At 45.8% G+C, this 23,224-nt stretch overlaps 1 protein-coding gene across 1 annotated transcript in view; it reads right to left on the bottom strand.

Moving 5' to 3' along the window:
• The window catches only part of pde4dip (phosphodiesterase 4D interacting protein), a 133,171-nt gene that overhangs the window by 61,026 nt on the left and 48,921 nt on the right, over positions 1-23,224 (bottom strand). The window contains exons 20-22 of the mRNA XM_084308348.1: positions 16,101-16,428; positions 4,007-4,290; positions 2,501-2,662 (exon numbers count right to left, since the gene is read on the bottom strand). Of these exons, the coding sequence (XP_084164474.1) occupies positions 2,501-2,662; positions 4,007-4,290; positions 16,101-16,428 (774 nt within the window). The remainder of the gene's footprint in view (positions 1-2,500; positions 2,663-4,006; positions 4,291-16,100; positions 16,429-23,224) is intronic.

Here is a 23,224-nt window from a genome sequence, read left to right as displayed (position 1 = left end):
GGTCCAGTGAGTAATCCAGTTGGTAAGTTTCCCGTAATCCAATGTCTATGAGTGACTGACGGTCATATACATTAAATGCACCAACAGTTGGTACGAACAAAACTCTAAAAACTATAAATATTAACAAAAGTAAACACAGTCTCGACGGAGCGAACAGAAAGGCAGCCGGTCGGAGCAGCGCCATCTCTAGTTGGATCAATATACTTATCGATTTTTTCGAATGGTGATCAGGAATTGGAATATACCATTTGGATACCATCTGATGTCAGGTAAGGAATCTATGTTATCAGTGTTAGGATAATCAGACTCGTTTTCATGAAGATATAAGCGTTTCCACTATATGTGATATGGCTGTTTCACTGTAAAAGCCATGAGGAAATAATAGCAGCGATTATCAGCAACATTATCAACACATATACTATCGACCATCTAGCGGTTATTTGAAAACGATTCATAAATAGACTGACAAATGATAACGTTCTGGAATATTCCAGTAAAAGGCGATTATCAGGGAATGTGTTGTTTTTTCTTCGAAACCGAGTGGTTTTCAAAATGCTATAAAAAGGAAATGAAGCGATAAAAACACAATCTGCTTTGCCAATGTTGACTGGAAAATGATTATTTGATAAGCGATGGGCAGATTAGACACATAGCATAATTTAAAACATAGATTAGGCGATATTAACGTTACATGGGCCGTGGACCGTGGCATCAACGGGGTAAAAAGGAAAACACGGCCTGGCACTGAAAGTGTTAACCAACTTCGAAAGAGTGCCTAAGCTTAACCGTCGAAAGAACTTGCCGTCACGCTCTAAGACAAACTCTAACCTTAACCAACTTCGAAGAGTGCCTAAGCTTAACCAGTGTAGAAACAGGCGTCGGCCAATCAGAGAGCGTCTCCGAGAAATGCGGCTTGGTTTGGTATTCACGCGGATCTCACAGCTGCATGTTGATGTTATTGGACTTAAAGCTGCACTATGGAAGACTGGCACCGTGTGGCCGTCACAGGTAACTACACCATGTCTCTTCACTGTTAGGCGCCACCATACGGCCAAACTCTGTGATTATAGTTTGCTAAATTAAAAGGTTTCATAGTGCAGGTTTAAAACAATGTTATAAGAAATGTCAAACCTCCTTCACACATGCACACACACACATGCACGCACACACACATGCACACACACACACACACACACACACACACACACACACACACACGTGCGCGGACCACCCCGTGCAAACTCTCACTCTCACTGTATCCAAGCTGCCTCTGTAGCATCTGAAGCTCCTGCTGTACATCGGCCAATGAGAAGCCGCCGTGTGTGTTGTCTTGGAAACGGGGCCGCAGGGTGGCACAGTGGGGGTCAAAAGGCAAGGGCGCCCTCTGGGCGACGAAGGAGGCGGGGTCAGGGCGATAGGGGGCGGAGGTCAGGGTAGGGAACGGGGCTGGGGGGGGGAGGGAGGGGCTGGGCATAGAGAACATGGACGTAGGCCTTGGAGCTATGGGTGGAGAGGGGGGACACATCATTCACATCACATCACAGATCATTCATTGGTTAAAGTTTTCAAAGGAAATTGTCGTCAAAATCCTCAATGCAATTCAACTACGTCTGATTCAAGCTTTTAGTTTTAACCAATGAATCTTTACACATTGCACTGGGTGTGGGATGGACATAGCTGGACATATTATGTCAAGAAAATAGCACAGGGACGATAGATGAAGAGAAGAGGAGAGAAGAGACGAGAAGAGAAGAGACAAGAAGAGGAGAGAAGAGAAGAGAAGAAAAGAGAGAAGAGACGAGAAGAGAAGAGAAGAGGAGGAGAAACGAGACAAGAGAAGAGAAGAGAGAAGAGAGGAGAAGAGAAGAGAAGAGAAGGAGAGATGAGACGAGATGAGAAGAGAAATTAAGAGAGAAGAGGAGAAAAGAAGAGAAGAGAAGAGAGAAGAGATGAGAAGAGAAATGAAGAGGAGAGAAGAGAAGAGAAGAGGAGAGACGAGAAAAGAGAAGAGAGAAAAGAAGAGAAGAGGAGAGAAGAAGAGAAGAGAAGAGAAAAGAGATGAGAAGAGAAATGAAGAGGAGAGAAGAGAAGAGAAGAGGAGAGAAGAGAAGTGAGGAGAAGAGAAGAGATGAGAAGAGATGAGAAGATGGCTAGCCATATCACTGAAGAAGGACATAGTCCGAAACATGTCTGTTTCCTATTCAGGCTGCCATTAAAAACATTGAACCTGAGAGTGCTGGTCCGGCTGGTTAAGAGATGAGAAGAGAAATGAAGAGGAGAGAAGAGAGGAGAAGAGGAGAGAAGAGAAGTGAGGATAAGAGAAGAGAAGAGAAGAGAAGAGAAGAGAAGAGAAGAGAAGAGAAGAAAAATACAAAAATGGTATGAAAGAAGGGTTTGCACACCATGAGGTGGAGGAAAGGTACATCATGAGGTAGAGGAAGGTACGTACGAGATGAAGGTATTGGTCAAAACAAACCACTTTTGTTTTCCATCTTCCTACCTGTCTGGCACTGTGTGTCAGCGGCCTTGTGAGGATAGCAATGCATGCTGGGACAGCTGCCGCAAGAGTGGGCCCCGTGGGATGAAGCGATGGATGGAGGGATGGAAGAAGTGATGGAGCGATGATGTGACATTCCACCACTATGAGAATGACTGGGTGAATCTGGGTGAGGAAAAAAGAGAGTAATGCAGGGGTTAAAATAAGGTAAAGATGTGGAAGGAGATAGCAGCATAGACACTTCCGGGATGCTGAAATCATGGGAGAGAGAGCGGGGGGAGAAAATGAATGAATGTGGATGAGAGCCTCGACATTAGACCTTTATACGCCTGAGTCTCCTGAACACGGAGCGACCAATTCCAAGTCGATCGGCCGAGCTATAGTCACTTTTCCGCACCTACTCCCGAACTACGCATGCGCAGATTGCCCACGGAGTCTAGGTTCATCAATCTGCGCATGCGTAGTTCGGGAGTAGGTGCGAAAAAGCGACTTGCCCAAGAAAGTGGCGATCGACTTGGAATTGGTCCCGCCGTGTTCAGGAGACTCAGGCGTATAAAAGTCTATCAGATCATGTCTCCAGCACCCCCACAGCCGTAGCTAAAACCACTTAATGTCAAGGCTCTCATCCACATTCATTCATTTTCTCTCCTCCATGAGCTCAATGTAACGCGGAAGTGCAGTGGCCTATGCTGTGAGCATGGCCGGATAACTGCCGGATAAATTCCCCTGGGGCCCAGGACCATCAGGGGGACACCCCGGGTTCATCATCTCACTGATTTCAATCGGACTTGCAAGTCTAAGCAACCAAGTCTCGAGTCAATTCATATTTTGTAAATACGCGTGTCTCAAGTTAAGTGGAGTCTTATAGCAGGCGAGTCCCAAGCAACTCTCAAGTCCTCAGCTCTGCCAAATAGATCGCTTTGGTCGGCTATGGCTCCAGGTAAGTTTGATTAATTCGTATTATAATGTTGTTACATCGTAGGATATAAACCATATTTACGTGTACCAGTAAATATATTACCAACAAAATGATTACGGAGACATCATTTATATTTTTTTATATTTTATATTTGTAATGAGCTGCGGTGCCTCTGGGAGAACATGCCCCTGCTGGTCGGGGACAGAAACCCTGTGCATCCTCTGGGAGAACATGCCCCTGCTGGTCGGGGACAGAAACCCTGTGCATCCTCTGGGAGAACATGCCCCTGCTGGTCGGGGACAGAAACCCTGTGCATCCTCTGGGAGAACATGCCCCTGCTGGTCGGGGACAGAAACCCTGTGTATCCTCTGGGAGAACATGCCCCTGCTGGTCGGGGACAGAAACCCTGTGCATCCTATGGGAGAACATGCCCCTGCTGGTCGGGGACAGAAACCCTGTGCATCCTCTGGGAGAACATGCCCCTGCTGGTTGGAGACAGAAACCCTGTGCATCCTCTAATCTGTCACCCTCTCACCTTCCGATAAAGACAAGACACTGAGGGGAGCATGCAAATGAAAAGCAGTCTGAACCTGCGCTGGCTCCGGGGGAAGGCCGCATCTCCTCCTGTCCAAACTCGCTGGCCATGTCGGAACACAACTCCGGGTCCTCATTGGTGGAGCCCTGCTCGTCCGAGACGAAGGAGATGCGATCCGATTGGTCGGTGGTCTCCGAGTGGGCATGGCTGCTGCAGGGCGTGTCCGTGCGGTCGGGATAATGAGAATGATGATGATGATGATGAGGAGGCTGCTGCTGGTGGAGTTTGGCACGAAGAGACTCGATGACCTTGTCTTTCTGCTGTAGCTCCTTACTCAGCCTGGACATGCACGCCCACACACACACACACGCACAGACACACACGTGCACACACACACAAAACAAAGGGAGAGGCAATCAATATGTTTGTTTACTATCTTTAAAGAGCTCCTTGCTCAGCCAATGTGCGCACACACACACACACACACACACACACACACACACACACACACACACACACACACACACACCAAGAAAGGCCATTTTGGGTTTGATGTGTAAAGTGCTTGTGGCAAAAATAATTCTGTTTGCAGTCCATCATTTTAGCCTGCATTTGTCCGCCATGTCCAATATCTCCTCTAGTATCTCCAAAGGACCTTAGATACAGTATTTAGCTCAACGCTGCTCTCTGGGAAAAGGAATGAGTGGATAATCAGTCTCCTCGTGAAGTGTGCTCTCTTGTTCCTCTAAGAATCGATAGCCTTTCCGCTGACTCTCCTCTCGACTTGATTCAAAGGCAGCGCCGGGCCTTGCCTTCCCATTAGACTCATTGCAGCCCTTAATAATGCAGCCCTTAATGCAGGGCCAGACCTGGGATCAATTCACTTTCAATGCCTTGTTTAAAATTAAAACACTGACACGTAGGGCCCCCATGCAGGGCCCCCACCCGTCTCAGTCCAGCCAGTGATTCATTGATCCGTTTGAGACTTGTCGTTTACCGGTAGCCGTTTATTTTCATGCTAAATGAGAGTGTGAGCCTCCTGAGATTGTGCTTCATACAGTAAAAAAGTAAAAAAGAATAAAGACCAAACACTATACAAAATATACAATATACAAACTAAAGTACAAAATGAAGTACAAAATGCAAAAGATTAGGTACAAAAATGCAAAAAAAAAAAAAAAAAAAAAAAAAATGTGGTATGGATGTAGTGCACATCCCTTTGTAATAAATAGATACTTTTCTAAAGAATCTCTGGTCAGCCTGAGATTTAAAGAGGTCCTTCCGCCTGACTGCACGTGGAAAACACAACATTTGTAGATTAAATCAACTATCAGCTATTAGTCGACTGAGAATGTCTTGAGTTGAGGAGGACAGTCCTATACATTAGGGGTCATGTGGTGCCATTAGGGGTCATGTGGTAGGGTGTGTAGCATCTATCCATCTACTATGGCTGTAACGGTACACAAAAACCACGGTACGGTACGTACCTCGGTTTTGAAGTCACGGTTCGGTACGGGTTTTCGGTACAGTGGGGGAAAGTTTGGCTTTCCATGTTCCACTCAGGGGTGATGTAGTGTGCAGTAACTAATTGTACTTGTAGGGCTGTCAACGAATATTCTATATTGAAATTAATAACCGATTTGTTAAATAAAAAATGTAAAAAGAATTATATTAGATTGTGAAAAAAAACAGCCCCCGGTGGGCGGTTGTTAGTGGTTAACATACCGTTGTATTCGTTTGGTACACAGCCGTACTGAACGGTTCGGTTCGGTACGGTTCGGTACGGATACATGTACCTTTACACCCCTACCATCTACATGTTGGGTTGTGGTGCCATTAGGGGTCATGTGGTAGGGTATGTAGCATCAACATTGTCAATACCCACATGGGGCACGGGTCTGTGGAAGTTGGCAATGAAATACATTGTAAGGTGTAATTCCGTAGTATTTAGTTAAGTTGCGTAACATATTTATAGGCATGTTAGACTTTCTTTTGGCAAGGAGGATTGGGTTTCTTCATTGAGTACTTATCCTTATCATTAGGGAACAAGTATCTTGTGTTTCATAATAAATTCATACATACAGTACACACATGCATTAACACATGCATTCATACATATGTACGTACAGTTTAGTGTAATACAGTATGTAACTGAGATACAAGCTAGCGCTCAAGTTGAGGAAGGAAACTAATCACATCAGGAAGTTGATGAATAAACAATCTCACACACACACACACACACACACACACACACACACACACACACACACACACACACTATCACATGTATAGCCAGCTTATGTTTCCATCTGTCTGTACCCGACACTGTATGGGATTATTTCACCGCGCGCACACGCGCGCACACACACACACACACACACACACACACACACACACACACACACACACACACACCACACACCACACACACACTCGCGCGCACACACACTGCATTAGAGACTCAGCAAATCCACCCCACCCCTCTCTGAACCCCCATTGTTTTCCAAATATAAAACACTTCTTATAGATGTTATGTGACGATACTGAGCTGATTATATTATATTATATGATGTTTATATTTGTATTCACCAGGGTATCACTGGTTGAGCAGCATGTACTGGTATGATTATGAGGACTTCATATAATAATAATAATAATAATAATAATAATAATAATAATAATAATAATAATAATAATAATAATAATAAAAATTATTTGTAGTGCACTTTTCGTTCACTAGGATCCCAAAGTGCTACAGGGTTAAAACAGTTAAAAAAATAAAAATTATTAATAATAATAAAATACAGAATAAAAATGTAATTAAAATAAAACATAGTTAAAAACATAGTATAAACAGAAAATTAAAAACAACAGCACAAGAAAAAAATTCCATCACAAGAAATAGCAATCAATCTTCCTTTTGAAAGAAGAAGGTTTTCAGGCCTGCTTTAAAAGAGTCCAGGCTCTGTGGCACCAATCTCACACGCTTTCACTGTTTAGTCCCAGTTGCTGGATGTTATGGCAAAGATGCTAGCTAAAAACTGCTCAAAACATACCTTTTTAAACTAGCTTTTAAATAAATTATTATCTTTATTTTATTGGCTTATTTTTATTTATTTCTATAATTTTATTTTATTATCGTTTTTTTTATAATTGTATTTGATATTTTTGTATGTCTTATTTTTTCTGTTATTTTTATTGTTTTTGTGCTTTGAGCTGCACAATCTGTATGAATGGTGCTATATGGTGCGGAGAGGAGGAGCCTTGCTAAGCTCCATGCCATCACGGACAACCCCTCCCACCCACTACACACAGACTTCGCTGACAGGAGGAGCACGTTCAGTGCTAGACCAAGATGTAGCACTGAACGGCACAGGAAGTCCTTCATTCCGACAGCCATCAGACTTTATAATGCATCACTGTGCCTCACTGCATCACTGAGCACAGGGTGACAGTTACTATCTTCCGGACTTTTACTTTTAAAACAACATTGTTCAATATTACACTTACTGTAGTTATATTATCGTATAGCTTACGCTCTGCACTCTAGTGGAACCCTATCACTTATCAATCTAATACTGAATAATTTTCTTCACATGTACACACCCATCCGCCTGGCCACACCTCTCGCAATTTTACGAGAAAAGCTAAGACATAATGTTTGCACCTTCGGAGGGTTTGGACGCTCGCAACGTCACCCTTCACCAGCGCTTCACCATCGCCGCGTCCTCCGCTCCCGTGAGATGGCCTGGTTCCGGCCCCGGTTCCCCCGCCAGTGGACAGTCGGCCGATAGGCCGACAGCTCCTCTGGTGGCAGGGGATTTGCGACGCAGACTCTTCGCCTCAGCTCGCTCTCGTCGTAAGGCGGCGAGCAGCAGGGGCGAACGGCCTGGCTTTAATGTTGTGCTGGAGCCGGACGAGAGTTCTCTTGCCTCGTCTCCATTTCCGATGGAGACTGAGGATTATATGGAGGGGGCGAGAGCTCTCTTGTTCGAAGCCCCAGTAGAGACACGTGTTGCGTCTCCTTGGGGTCCCTTGTACTCCAGGGTTGGGTTAGAACCTCCGACCCTGAGACAAGATGCCCAGCTATCTGCCGCGTCGGATGGTGGCGCCCGTGGCAGCCTCCCGTACGTGAGGGACGCGAGTGACGTGGAGGGAGGTACGCAAGGGGAGTTGCTTGCCTTGTTCCCCAAGCTCATGGCGGCCGCCGCAGCGATGGAGGCCTACGTGACACAGGGACAGGTAATCTCCCGCATTGTTGGCCTTACCCCCGCCTACGTGCCAGTCATGCGGGTGGTGGGTTTGGTCCAGGGGCTAAAGGACGGGGTGCCTCGGCTTGATAGCCCGATGGCATCCATACTTTGTCCTGAAATGGTGTGGGAGCCGTTGCGAAAGCCGGTTCCCCAAGGGAAATCGGCTAGGCAGTTGGCTAATTGGAGTGACCAGGTGTACATCGCCGCGACTCAGAGCCTAGCTGCGACCTCCAACATCGCGCAGCTAGCGCGCTACATGTCGGGGCTGATGGCGGGCGGGTCGGTATTGGATGACCATCAACGATACCTTCACGCCCAGGTGGCTGGAGCCATCCTGCACCTAACCCAGCTGCAGGCGATAGCCGCAAGGAAGGAGCACGCCCTGGCCACTCTCTCCCAGCGCCACCTTTGGCTGGAGCAGGCGCGGGTGCCGGAACAGAGGAGGATTCCGCTGCTCACGGCCCCCCTCTCTGATGCTGGGCTATTCAGGTCGGCCATGCAGCAGATGACGGCAGCCTGCAGAGAGATGGAGGAGGAGCGCTCCGTGCTCCGCCACCACCGCCGCCGCTGCTGCTGGACCTTCGGCAAAGAAGGCCAGGAGTGGAGGGAGTCCCTCATCCGCTGCAGCCAGCCGTGCCACGCCCGGAGGTAACGGTAGGGATCGTCGTGACCAGGCTCCCCAGAACCGTTACTCCGGGCCGGCTCCCTGTGGGGGCAAACAGCGCTCTGCACGCGGCAGGCGCCGCTAGTGACTCCCCTGTTTACCCCTGCCCCCCCCCCCCCCCCCCCCAACATATGATTTTGTTATTAAATAAAAAAGGAGGGACTGGTTTTTGTTACAAAATGTGTGTTTATTCACTATATATTGGGGATACGATGTATAACCCTCACCTAGCTGTGGGGTTGTGTGTTTGCTTAGGGAGTAGGACAATTTTCTTGAAAATTGTGTTCTGGTCGCTATACATGTGTGCTTAGCAAGGCCTGTGGCTAGCACTCGGTCGAAAGACTTGTCTTCCCTCATCATGAAGAAGACAGTGTTCTTCTTGCAGTAGTAAGAGTGAACTTTACCTTTTTTATCTGATGAGGTTGTGTGTATTCTGTTACGTTTGGGAAACATGGCATCGAGTCCACAACCAGGTTAGAGTGTTAAGGTGCTCTCATAGTCGAGTGGACTGTACACGGACTGGACTCTGCGGAGGTCCACTGGACTCTTTGAGCTTTCATAGTCGAGCGGATCTCCGCGGACCAATTTCCTACATGTCTCGCGCCAGTTTACAAAAATTTTCCCACGCTGTTCAACTTTTGTCATGCCGTCGTCATCCGATGTCAAAATAAAGAGTATCTTATCTCCGTTTCCAATATTTCGATAATAAAACGGGCGGTTTTACACACTTCATTTAGAAAAGCCATTCAAACATCTCAAGCCCTACTCTCTCTTGGCACGGAGCGAGTGGTCAGAGTAAAATGCAGATCGGCGTCACATTAAATGCAGTTCGATGTCAACCAAAACACAGAGCAGCGTTTTGTGTGACACCAAGTCAGCGGTGCGGACGTCCACGCATTAGAAAATTGTAGCTTCGCACTTGGACTCTTCTTTAGGTCTGCTTTGAGTACCCTTTGGGTCCGCGTTGAGCCCGCGGGAGTCTGCTCCGTGTACAGTCCGCTCGACTATGGGAAGTGCTTTAGCCTACAGAAGTAATCACACATGTAGCTTGTACCGAGGTCTTTGACCCTCTCTTTAAACGTCTGTGTTTTCTCTTTACTTGGTGAAGTATGTAAACACGGGTGACGTGTTCGCACATGAGCCTAAAGCCTTGTATAAAAACCCGTTTTTCACAAACGAGATTATCGTCTGTGGCTGGCGTGCAATGGTTGAGCTTATCCTAGTGGATATACGCTTTTCATGTAGCATGCTAGATAACTGGTCATCTGATAATGCACTGCTTGTTGTTTTCATCGTATCCGGGGTATGGGGTCATAAGGGGGTGAACTGATAAACCCCTCCCCCCTTTTTACTGATTGGCCAGGGGGTTGGACCTCCTGTACTTCGGTCTTCCTGTCACGCTGTCGGGTCAGCGCGTCACAGGGTGGGGAGAGGGAGTTCCCTGGTCCCACGCCATATTTGGGCAGGTGGGTCACGGAATTTCCCCGTCCATAGAATACGTCACTGGGCGCGTTTCTATTGGTCGTGAGACTTCCGTGAGTTTTTTTCAGGCTCCATGTTGTGGACCGCTGTCATTGTCAAGATTGAGTTATGTGGTGCGTTGGAAACTGTTGTTTTCTGCTCTGCTCTCTATTGCATATGTGTTGAGCTTTTGGTCCCGTGGCTCAATGTTTCCATATATCTTTTCAATTATTACTCACGTGGGAGGTCTCTCTGGGGGTTCCCTGTCTCCTCTCTTTTATACAGAGCAGTGTTGACAGGGTTTTTTCCCTCAGACGCATCATATGGGGCCCATATCTGTGTCTTTTGGCCAGCTTCCTGCCGCTCGTCCCAGGCGGCGTGGAGGGAACGTTATCTGGTTTCTTGTTAGAATTACCATTGATGTGTTTTGGGTCTCAACGTGTACATGGCGCTGGCCCTGGGTGCTTTCAGTGTGGAACCACGCATGGGCTGGCGCGCCTTGTTTGCTCATTATGAAAACGGCGTTTTTTGTAGAGCGACTGGGATGGAGATTTAATCTCTTCCGAGCGCCAGTGTACTAGGTTAGTCTCTACGAACTCTCGCTCATCTCTGGGGGGAGATGACGGAGTAGATCGAAGCATTGGCGGAGGGGTCTCACGGCCATGGGGTGGGCCACCGGGCACGGTGCGTTCATGTTCTGACCATCTTGGTGGCGCCCTCTGTGATGTTTTAGATCGACACGCGTACCTACCCCCCTCTTAGGACTGGGGATGGTGGCGTGATTAGGACACGGGACTGGTTCTGGTCACGCCGGACCAGGTCAGTTAACCCTTTGTCCACCGGGGCGCAGATCTATTGCTCTGGTGCCCTGAAGGACTTTGTGCTTTTTCGGGGGAAAAAATGCCGGGTTGGCCCGGGCGTCACAGGGATTGATGTTATGGATGTGTGTGTCGTGGTTACGTCACTGCGAGTTATCCTTCGCAGTTGCTTGGTGCATATTGTGTTGTACCTTGCGCTGTGCTAAGGGGCCTGGTCCTTCTCCATTCTTTTTCGCTGGGAGGGGGCTGTCGGAGTGGTTCTATTGTACCCCTCTGGCATCCCTGTGTACGTCCCGGTCCACCGGGCCCAGGTCCGGACTCGTGCTCGTCGACCTGTTGGCCAGGGTTAACCCCTTCTTGAAAACTGTAACACATGTACTGCCTGTATAGCCGGTGTATACGCGCAGTTGTGTTACAGAGTTTTTTTCTTGGGGGGGTTAAGGGAACAACCGCTTCCTGTTAAACTAAACATAGGGGGGTGGTTGATTCCCCGGTGTGTTGGTGGCAGAGTCGACTCTCAGGTTTAGGCCAGGCTTGACCCCGTCTGCCTGCGAGTGTGCCCCCGCACTTTTCATGACGTCTGCCAATATGTATTTTATATGTTAATACAATTGCATTTATTTATAGTCCTAATTCTGTCACTGTTTGATGTCACAAAGAAGGGTGTATCCGAAAGCTGTCTACAACATTTGTAACAGATGATGAAAAAGTTAACAAATAATTAACTGTATTAGACATTTGTTAATGATGAATAGGCTTCACTTTAGATTAGGGCACACAATAGCATCTGTAAATGATTTATAGTTGTTTTATAAATGTCTTAACAAATAATTTGTTGAACATGAACAAATAAATTGAGGTACAGTATAGTTGTTTTTTCATATCCATTTTTCAAAGCATCTACAAATGTGTTACTACACATTAAACAACATTATCTAATGATGAACAAATCAAGTACAAACAATGTTGATAATGAGTTATAAATAATGTAGAACTAATTTGTAAATGTTATACAAATATAGTTATAAATGATTTAATAATAATTTACAAATGTATATAAATGTTTGTTCATGATTAGTTCATTATCTACAAATACCTTATAAAGGTCTTATAACTGAGTGTTATTATAAAGTGTTACCCATATTTTTTTAATCTCTCCGGTCCTCCCCAAATTTTGAACGCACCAGCCGCCACTGACACAACATACAGATATACAGTATTGTTACATCCAGACATTTATGACATACAAGATATACAAATATACAGTACCGTTTAAGAGACAGAGTTTCTAAAAAGAGAATATATACATTTGAGGGGGAAGAAACTGTACATTGGAGGGGGTTGGGTGGGGGGGGGGGGGGTTGGACATTTACCTGGGCCAGTTTCGAATTGCAGCCTCCCGTAGGTGCTCTTTGAGAGCGGTTTTAAGGTGGGTAGGGATTCACATTATTTTACGGCTGTGGGTAGGGCGTTCCACATTGTTGTGGCATAATTGTAAAACGTGTTTAGTCCCTTGTTTGAGCCGAATCTGGGTTGAACATGATTTGTGGAACTCCCTCTGGTGTTTTGGTCGTGGTATTCACTGACCTTTGGGAAGTATTTCAACATGCACATGGGTATCTTAGTGGTGTAGTGTATCTTGTAGAACAGGCCCATTGCAAGTTGCTGTACTCTGTTGTCTACTCTAAGCCATTCTAGGTTGTCAAATGGGCAGGGGTGAGGTGGGTTTTAGGAGTAAGGTCAAGCAGTAGTCTGACCAGTTTGTTTTGTGATGTTTGTAATCTTGTTTTTAGTGCCTTTGAGGTGCTTTGGTACCATGAGATGCAAGCATAGTCGTAGTACCCTTGAATGAGTGCTCCTGTTAGAGTCTTCAAGGTATTCTTGTTTACCAGAGAGGAGATCCGGTACAGGAATCTCGTTTGTTGGTTGACTTAGTTTTATTACATTGGATCCCATTTTGTCACAGGAAAGATTTGCCTCTAGGATGGAACCCAGGTAGGTAATTTCATCTTTCCTTTTCCTTGTCACCTTCACCTAATATGTTTTGATCTGTTCAGGTGCGCTGTCACCTAATATGTTTTGATCTGGTAAGGTGCGCTGTCACCTAATATGTTTTGATCTGGTCAGGTGCGCTGTCACCTAATATGTTTTGATCTGTGTCTGGTTAGGTGTGCCGTCACGTGTCACCTAATATGTTTTCATCTGTCTGGTCAGGTGTGCCGTCACCGAATATGTAATTTTTTGCATCTGTGTCTGGTCAGGTGCGCCGTCACCGAATATGTAATTTTTTGCATCTGTGTCTGGTCAGGTGCGCCGTCACCTAATGTTAATATGTTTTCATCTGTGTCCACTGACCACTGACACACACAGTGGGGGATGTTTTAAAAATATATTTTTTGCTTCACCAAAAGATTTGGTCAGCGGCCGCCACTGCAGTACAGAGAGACTCAGAAGGAGCTTCTATCCCCAGGCAAGCGCTACCGGAGTCTCATGGCCAGTACAGAGATACTCAGAAGGAGTTTCTATCCCCAGGCCATCAGGATGCTCAATGACTCTATACAACACCATCAACCCATCCATCTACACTTATTGCACACACATCCACATGCACACACTCACGTTTAAACAAACACTCACCTTAACACTCACTTTAACACTACATTATATTTATCTATTATTAAAGAGATTTGCACTACATTCATACCTCATTTGAATTTGCCTTAAAGTTTTTGTACCTCATTGTCTGCATTTGTACCTCATTGTCTGCATTTTTACTCACTGTACTTAGATTGTACTTAGGTTGTACTTTAGCTTGTAGATTGTATTGTATTGTATATTGTATAGTGTTATTCCTCTTTTACTACTTTTTTACTGTATGAAGCACATTCTCAGGGGCTCATACAGAACCAATCATTTCACTGTAATGTACATGTACCTTATATGTGACAAATAAAAACAAACTTGAACTTGAACTTGAGCAAGTTGGCAGGAGGCGTACAACTCTGGCAGCTAAGGGTCAGTAACATCGTTCGTCAAACTTTCGTTGAACTTGAGTGCCACACTCTTTTGAGTGCATAGTAGTAAAGAATTAGCATAGTAGGTAGTAATATAAGCACAGTAGCTATACTCAGTAGCAAAGTGCATAGTAGTAAAAGACAGGATAGCATTTCTTTTGTAATTTTTTGTTATTGATGACGGTGGAACATTATGTGGGTTTCAGCTATCCTGACTGTGGTGGGAAGTTCATTTGAGTTAATAATATTAGCCACAAACCAATGCAAAGCCAATGGGGCCAGGCAGGAGTCTGTGCAAGCTGACTGGACACAACTGAGATCTACATTGATGCGCTCGGCATGGATTAGATTTCAGTTGATTTCCGTGTGGTTGAAATAGAGTGGATAACTAACCTGGACATACTACGAGGAACAGCATGGATGGTGCCGAGACAAAAACTCTACTGATCATCATGATGGGCAAGTAGCGAATTAAAACCTGCACTAGCCCTTTAAGAGTTAGGTTTACAAACCACCTTTTGGATGAAAACGGTGACGAGTCCCGGCGTCACTGCTTGGCCCGGCGGGTCGGCGACCCTGCTGCTCCGCACTGCCTGACCTCAATATCCCTCACTTTGCTCTGTGTGGCACGTGACTTATCTCTGTGTGTGTAATAGTATGTGCGCCTAATTCTGCAGAAGCCTCTTCTACGCGCCTGTGCGTTCCGTGCATGTATATTATCTGTCATCGGAGGAATTAAGTAATGACGTTTGTATTAATTGTAGTCTTCACTAAATCATTACTTTGTCGTGTGCGTTTTTCCTCGTTCCGTCTGTGTGTCTAAGTGCCAGTTGAAAATACTGTACTAATACTACTACTAATGTGGTACATATACCAATAATACTGTATCGACACTAGTACCTTTCTCTTAGTTGTGAGAGCTGTGCCTTCCTCTCTCTTCCTCTGTCAGTGCGATTAAGAGCCAGTTATAAATACTACTATACTACCGTACTAATAATAGTAATAACAACATCTGTGTTACTTGTGCAGTAACTGTGAGAGCAGAGCCTTCCTCACTCTCTCAGTGTGTTTAAGAGCCAGTTATAAATACTACTATAGACCTGTTTCTTGTTTATAAACTTACCATGGTCGAGCCAATCAGCAATACCAACTGAGGGCTAGATCCACAAAGAATGGATTGCACGGAGCAAGTTGCACCCTTACTTACAATTCATTATGAATAAAAAATGGGGGACCCTGATGTAAACAAGACGAAAGTCTTTCTCTGGTCTGCATCCCCTTAACAATTGTGTGTATTGAGCCGTACTGTATTGTACCCATTCTGCAATCTGTTAATACAATTTTCATTCAATCAATCAATCTGCACGGTGATTCATTGAATGAAAATTGTATTAACAGATTGCAGAATGGGTACAATACAGTACGGCTCAATACACACAATTGTTAAGGGGATGCAGACCAGAGAAAGACTTTTGTCTTGTTTACATCAGGGTCCCCCATTTTCAATTCATAATGAATTGTAAGTAAGGGTGCAACTTGCTCCGTGCAATCCATTCTTGTCACGTGACCTGCCTCACCTCGGACCTGCGCGACCTGCGCCAGAACAAGTACAACAGGCTCTCTGGAGAAACCATGACACTCCCCTGACTAAAAGTTGTTCCAAACAAAAACGGCTGGATGTCATTTTGCCAAAATCAGCATGGCTGTGAGTGTGAGTCTTTCACCTTTTACACGTCTAGCTTTGGCATGGATTGATTGTTTAGATCCCTAGCATGGCTAACAAATGCAAATATATTGTAGTCCGCCCCGTTGTTCTGACCAGGATTACGTTCCTTTTTGCCGCCTTGAAGCGCGTGCGCACACTGAGTCTGATGTGGACGACGAGAAACAGGTCTACACTACCGTACTAATACTAGTAATAACAACATGTCTGTCTTACTTGTGCAGTTGTGAGAGCAGAGCCTTCCTCTCTCGGTCAGTGTGCTTCTTCAGCAAGGCCAGCTCCCTCTCCTGGGCCCTCCACTCCCACAGGGAGAAGGAGAACAGAGACTCTCTGTACAGCGGGCTGCTCTTCGACAGCATCGACTTCCACAGAGGAGCCATGGGCCCCCTAATCACCCTGCTCGCCTGTCCCCCGCGCCCCGCCCAACTCCCCTCTCCTCGGGCTACAGGCGGGCCATCGCCTCCGCCTTCCTCCTTCCCTTCAGCCCCGCGCTGGGACACCCCAGGAAGACCGTCGGCGTCGGTAACCGCCTCCGTGGCGACGACTGTCAGCCGGGTATCCACGGTAACCGAGCGGTGTTCATTAGCTTAGCGGCAGCGCGAGGTGGCGATCCCTGGAGAGAGGGCGAGCCGATGGGTGGCTTGTGCGAGAGGGGATGAAGGGAGGGATAGAGGGATGGAGGGACGACGAGTCAGGTGAGCAATCAGGAGAAAAGTAGGCTAAATCCCCAGATTAAGTTCCAGAGAGAGAGGCGTCCCGGGGAGGTGGATCTAGAGACGGGCGTCCCGGGAAGGTGGATCTAGAGACTTGTGTATTTTAATGGCCCTGGCCCCCGGAGTGAAACTAAAACACACTCAATGGGCGTCGTGGTTGAGTTCAGGGACTCCCGCTTTTACGAGATCATCAAACAGATCAGATCTGAAGAGAGGAGTGAGTCACTGCAGTCGATGACGGGTCACCGACAGCTCAGGGCCCCAGACGACACCGGGACACGCCCACAAGGATAAAAGACCCAGACGGCATCCACAGCGGTGATCCAAACAGAATCCACAGATGAACAACAACAGAGACGGCTCCAGATATAGATTCAAGCGGGTCGCACCAAAGTCCAATGTCTCAAGATAGTGGAAACAGTTCAGACTTGCTTACTGGACGGTCCAGATGGGTGGGTGCCGGGTGGGTGTGTGTGCGCTGGGGTCGCAGCTGGTACTGGTCGTTTAAACGGTTAAGATCCCACAGACGAGGATAACTAAATGGTGTGTGTGTGTGTGTGTGTGTGTGTGTGTGTGTGTGTGTGTGTGCGTGTGTCTGTGTGTGTGTGTGTGTGTGTGTGTGTATGTGTGTGTGTGTGTGATTGGGTTGAGAGTCCAGATGGTACACAGGTCCAGACGCGTCAGACTTGGCACAGCGCAATGAGCGCATGGGGCAATGCTGTCCGCTACTGACTAAACACTCCGTGACCTCTGTGACCCCTGGTGACGCAACGCACTGATGAATGAACACAGACGATGAACTGATGAGTCTGTTAAAAACGACCCACAGGAGCCATGGGGCAGGTACTGACTGGCAGTGTTTCCACTGTTCTCTAGTAGGAACTATCTAAACACTGATGTTCTCTAGTAGGAACTATCTAAACACTGATGTTCTCTAGTAGGAACTATCTAAACACTGATGTTCTCTAGTAGGAACTATCTAAACACTGATGTTCTCTAGTAGGAACTATCTAAACACTGATGTTCTCTAGTAGGAACTATCTAAACACTGATGTTCTCTAGTAGGAACTATCTAATCTAAACACTGATGTTCTCTAGTAGGAACTATCTAAACACTGATGTTCTCTAGTAGGAACTATCTGAACACTGATGTTCTCTAGTAGGAACTATCTAAACACTGATGTTCTCTAGTAGGAACTATCTAAACACTGATGTTCTCTAGTAGGAACTATCTAAACACTGATGTTCTCTAGTAGGAACTATCTAAACACTGATGTTCTCCAGTAGGAACTATCTAAACACTGATGTTCTCTAGTAGGAACTATCTAAACACTGATGTTCTCCAGTAGGAACTATCTAAACACTGATGTTCTCTGGTAGGAACTATCTAAACACTGATGTTCTCTAGTAGGAACTATCTAAACACTGATGTTCTCTGGTAGGAACTATCTAAACACTGATGTTCTCTAGTAGGAACTATCTAAACACTGATGTTCTCTGGTAGGAAACAAGGATTGTGCTTCTGATTGCAGTGCTGAACGTATTGTTGTTATTCTCTTTCTAAAGTCTGTTTTCTCTCTCTTTTCTTTATCTCTTCGGAAACCCTGTAATTGTACTCTTCTCTCTATATATTTGTAACTCTATGTCTCTCTCTCTCTTTTTTAATCTCTTCAAAACCCTGGAATTCTACTCTTCTCTCTATATATTTGTAACTATATGCCTCTCTCTCTCTCTCTCTCTCTCTCTCTCTCTCTCTCTCTCTCTCTCTCTCTCTCTCTCTCTCTCTCTCTCTCTCTCTCTCTCTCTCTCTCTCTCAGTAATTCATGTAACTCTATCCCTCGTTCTCTCTTCACTTCTCTCTTTCTCTCAACACTCAGATCCTACCTCACGTCTCTCCTCTCTCCACTGAAGTCAGAGTTTGGGAAACAAACTATTACGGGGGAACGTTACTTCTGAACATTCCTCAAAACAGTATCTCTCCATATTCCTATTCCTCCTCCCCTGCCTCGCCTCCCACACAGAACACAGAGCGGCCAAACGGAGAGAGAGAGAGAGAGAGAGAGAGAGAGAGAGAGAGCGTAATGAGAAAGCGATGACTGAGAGAGTGTCTGAGAGAGTGATGATGAGAGAGTGTGATGAGAGCGGGAGGAGAGGAAGCGAGGGATGTGTGTGTATAAACCAACGTCCGGTCCCCGGGGGCAGTTGCGTTCACGCTGCGTTGACCATCGGACGGAGGAAAAAAGAACCAGGGGGAGAGAATGAATGGGCAAATACAAAGCAGTCAATCCTCAATCCTGTGTGTGTGTGTGTGTGTGCACGTGCGCGTTCTAGAACACACACACACACTGACACACGCGCGCCGCTGAACTCCACCGGTCCCAAAAACAAACTGGCTCCGGTCCCATCCGACCCATGAGAGTGAGTTCACAGCGGTTACAGCGGTGGCACCTGTAATTCCTTATTCCTGATCAATGCCCTCGGGGCCGCGTGGGATTATTCTCCAAGGCTGGAAAGAAAGGTCCAAATCCAATCGAAAGAAGGCCAAGAATCAGATCCAAAAAGAGTAGAAATTCCGAGTTGAGTTTTAATCCGGTCTGTGTTTGTTTCAAAGCAGCTTGTTTGTAGCAGATATCTCTCGGTCAGATGAAGGAGTGCTGGTCAGCCTGACCTCACTGTACAGCAGTGGGTTCTAGCAGGACTGCAGCAGTGGACGTCTAGAGCAGGACAGCAGTGTGGCTGTGGTTGTTACACCATGTGCTGCTCCAGCTACAGTGAAGCCAAGTGACGCTCTCTCTCTCCCTCTCCCTCTCCCTCTCCCTCTCTCTCTCTCTCTCTCTCTCTCTCTCTCTCTCTCTCTGTGTATCTATCTATCTCTCTCTCTCTCTCAATGATCTCACTCCTCCCCACCACTCTGTGTATCTCTCTCTACTTCCCTCCATCTCTCTCTTCGTTATCTCACTCCTCCCCATCACTCTCTGTGTATCTCTCTCCCTCTCTCCCCCCATCCCTCTCTATTTGGGGTTTAGCTTAATTTGACTCTCTCTCTCTCTCTCTCTCTCTCTCTCTCTACTCCCATCACTCTGTGTATCTATCTCTCTCTCTCTCTCTCTCTCTCTCTCTCTCTATCTATCTCTCTCTCTCAATAACTTAACCTGATTAGTGCTCATGTCCACACACCCTCAGTCTCAGCTGCCAGGCCTTGTAACCACTTAACCAATACAACATGTGTAATGTCATACATGTGGGCACACACATGCACGCACGCACGAGCACACATTAACATAATAACCACAGCTGACCCTGCGGTGCATCAACATTAATATGACAATAAACACAAATGGACTACCCAGCTAACAGCAAACATTATTCATTGATTTCCCTTTCAGGGTGATGATGATAAAGTACAACACAACTTGCTACTTCAATCTGCTGCTGACAGATTGTCAGTGAGCATGCATTTTAAGGGTAAATTATACGGCTGGATAGCTTGATTGAAAACTTTAATTAACAGATTGCAGAATGGGTACAGTACAGTACAGCTCAATACACATAATTGTTAAGGGGATGCAGACCAGAGAATGACTTTTGTCTCGTTTACATCAGGGTCCCCCATTTTCAATTCATACCTAAGCTTTGTGTTAAATTATATAGATCATATTCACTGTTTGCAAACTTTAGGCAACGCTATAACGACTGTAATGCCTGCTAGCATAACATTAGCTTGTGGGCTTGATCTACAGGCAGCCGCACTAACCTGCTGAACTAAAAGGTCCGACCCATTTTAGCAGGTGCCGGTTGACTGTGACCGACTAATCCATAGTTTACATACATCCTCCCCCCCCCCCCCCCGAAGTGCGTTCTTTCGTCCCGGCGCGGACTATCCCAGGGGTTAAGGCACTGAGATCCCACCTCCATTGCTACGTGAACCTGATTCACAGATTCACAGGGAAGTGAGATCCCACCGCTGTCACCGATGTAACCGAGTGATTTGAACCTGTGACCATAGGATCCACAGGCAGCCGCACTAACCAGCTGAGCTAAAGGGTCCGACCCGTTAGCAGGTGCCGGTTGACTGCGGCCGACTAATCCATCGGTAGAATACATAGATGTATGTAATGTATGTATGCATAATATGCATGGGTGTAATGTATGTATGTATGTATGTATGTATGTATGTATGTATGTATGTATGTATGTATGTATGTATGTATGTATGTATGTATGTATGTGTGTATGTATGTATGTATGTATGTATGTATGTATGTATGTATGTATGTATGCGTGTGTAATGGATGGTACCCCGAAGCGCATTCACGATGGACTTCCGATGTTGTGAAGTGACTGGGGCGAGTAGTGGTACTATGGGTTAAACTCACTCTCACCCTCAAAAGACACATAGACACGTTACAAAGCAATGAATTATCTTCTTGGTATAGAGGTCTGTCGAAGTTTAAGGTGACGATTAGGGATGCCCCGATCGATCGGCCACCGATCGTTATGGGCCGATAATCAGTATAAATATGCGATCGGGGAATTCCGATAATTAGTCATATTCGCCGATCGCGGAAACTGATCAAGTGGATATCTCACTCGCTTGTCTCAGACGCACAGGACCTGCAAACTGCTCCTCCTCCCTAGCCCCGCCCGTACCCGTGTAGAGTTTGTAAACACAGAGGAGGCGGACCTCCTCTGCTGAGTCTAGATAGTGCATTCGACCTGAGCTAACGTTAGCTACCTAGCTATCGTTACTGTTTAAACAAAATTACCCAGTCAACTATTCACTTTTAGTAGGCATTGTCTAACGGTATTTAGCCGGCTAGCTACTGATAGCTCCGGATATCAACAAATGCCCCAGGAAGTCTAGTAGCCCATGTTGATATCTCCGTTAGCTTGCGTTAGCTTGCGTTAGCTGACGTTAGTTCACGGTTCAAAACGAAATGTCCGATTGAACTAAATAGTTGTCTTAACGTCATCTAGCCGGCTAGCAGTAGCTACAGATAGCTCCTGATATCAATGTCTTATAACATTGATTGAATGCGTATTCGAGCTGAGGGCTTGCTGAATGTGAAATGACCAAAGCATAACGTTACCAAGGCAATAGGGTCCCGCTGCAGCGCCGGAGAATCCTTTTTGGAGCTAGGGCTACTAGAGTACACACAGACAGTGGAGCTGTTTGCAGATAGCGAGCATTTTGACTTGTTGCGTGGTGGCGATGTCTCGCAGATAATACAAGTACAAGTCTAATTATATAATATATATATTTTATTAAAAAAAAAATTATATAAAATAATTTTTAATTTCTTTTTAATCAAAAACGATCGGTATCGGATCGGTATCGGCCGATATGGCTCACGACGATCGGTGATCGGTATCGGTGGCAAAAAACGTGATCGGGGCATCCCTAGTGACGATATGACTACCGTTACATTGGTGCCGTGACCCGGATGCCTTGGGTGGAGTGGAGTGAGTTTAAGGAGGGTGAGTGTAACGGTCTGTGGCCCCGTTTAGACGGAAACGCTAGCAGGTGAATCCGCAAAAATATTTTTTCGGATGTGCCTTTCGTTTATACGGAAACGGCGTTTTTACGGGGTGAAACCGCAAAAAAGTGAGACTACCTTCCAGGGTGGAATTCCTAGAAACGATAAACCTTTGCGCTCTCATCTAAACTGTCAAACCGCATAAAACGATGACAAAAGGGTTGTCAAGGCTCTCGTCGCGTGTACTGCTTACATCACAGGCATGCGTCAGTAGCCTAGAAGCGTAAACAAAGCATGTCTGATTCTATCCATGGCGATCACCTGAAGGCTACATTGGCAGTACTTTTAAATACACAAGAATCTGTCCCGCGGCTATCACAACTATTAGTACTGGACCCACTGTCTGTGAGTGACTCTGCTTTGGTCCAATCACATTCCCCCACCCACAGTCTGCGAATCAGAGGCAGAGTAGGGCGGGTCTTCACAGCACGTCATGTGACATATGCGCCAATCGTGTGACAGCGGGGCTCAGTCGTCTGGAGTCGTTACAGCCTCGTCTGCACGGAGAATTCCATCCCAAAACGATAGTCTAAACGCAAAATTAAAAGTGAAACCGTAAGACGACTTTTGCGGTTTCTGTTCAGACTCTCTCCGTCTAAACGTAGCCTGTGCTGTTGCCCGCGGTGTGTCAGACCACAGGTTTAAGGTGACGATATGACTACCGTTACGTATGTATGTATGTATGTATGTATGTATGTATGTATGTATGTATGTATGTATGTATGTATGTATGTATGTATGTATGTATGTATGTATGTATGTATGTATGTATGTATGTATATACAAAGCTTTATAATGTTTATTATTGTATATTGTATAGTGTTGGGACTTATTCCTCTTTTACTTCGTTTTTTTTACTGTATGAAGCACATTCTGAGGGGCTCATACAGAACCAAGCATTTCACTGTAATGTACTTTATACATGACATACGTGACAACATTGAACTTGCACTTGGTTTGAATGGGGAATGCTAGCAATACAAACGTTCCATCTTAGGGAAACTGAAGGAAACAATTTAGAAACTTATTCTAACATTGTGTGTCATAATAACATACAATAATTCCCTGACTTAAGTATCCCCCTAAAGGA

Source organism: Notolepis coatsorum, assembly GCF_963971535.1.
Source record: "Notolepis coatsorum genome assembly, chromosome: 2".
In the NCBI taxonomy this organism is placed as follows: Eukaryota; Metazoa; Chordata; class Actinopteri; order Aulopiformes; family Paralepididae; genus Notolepis; species Notolepis coatsorum.
Note: the sequence above shows the minus strand (reverse complement) of the source record. Positions and strands in the feature narration are given on the sequence as shown.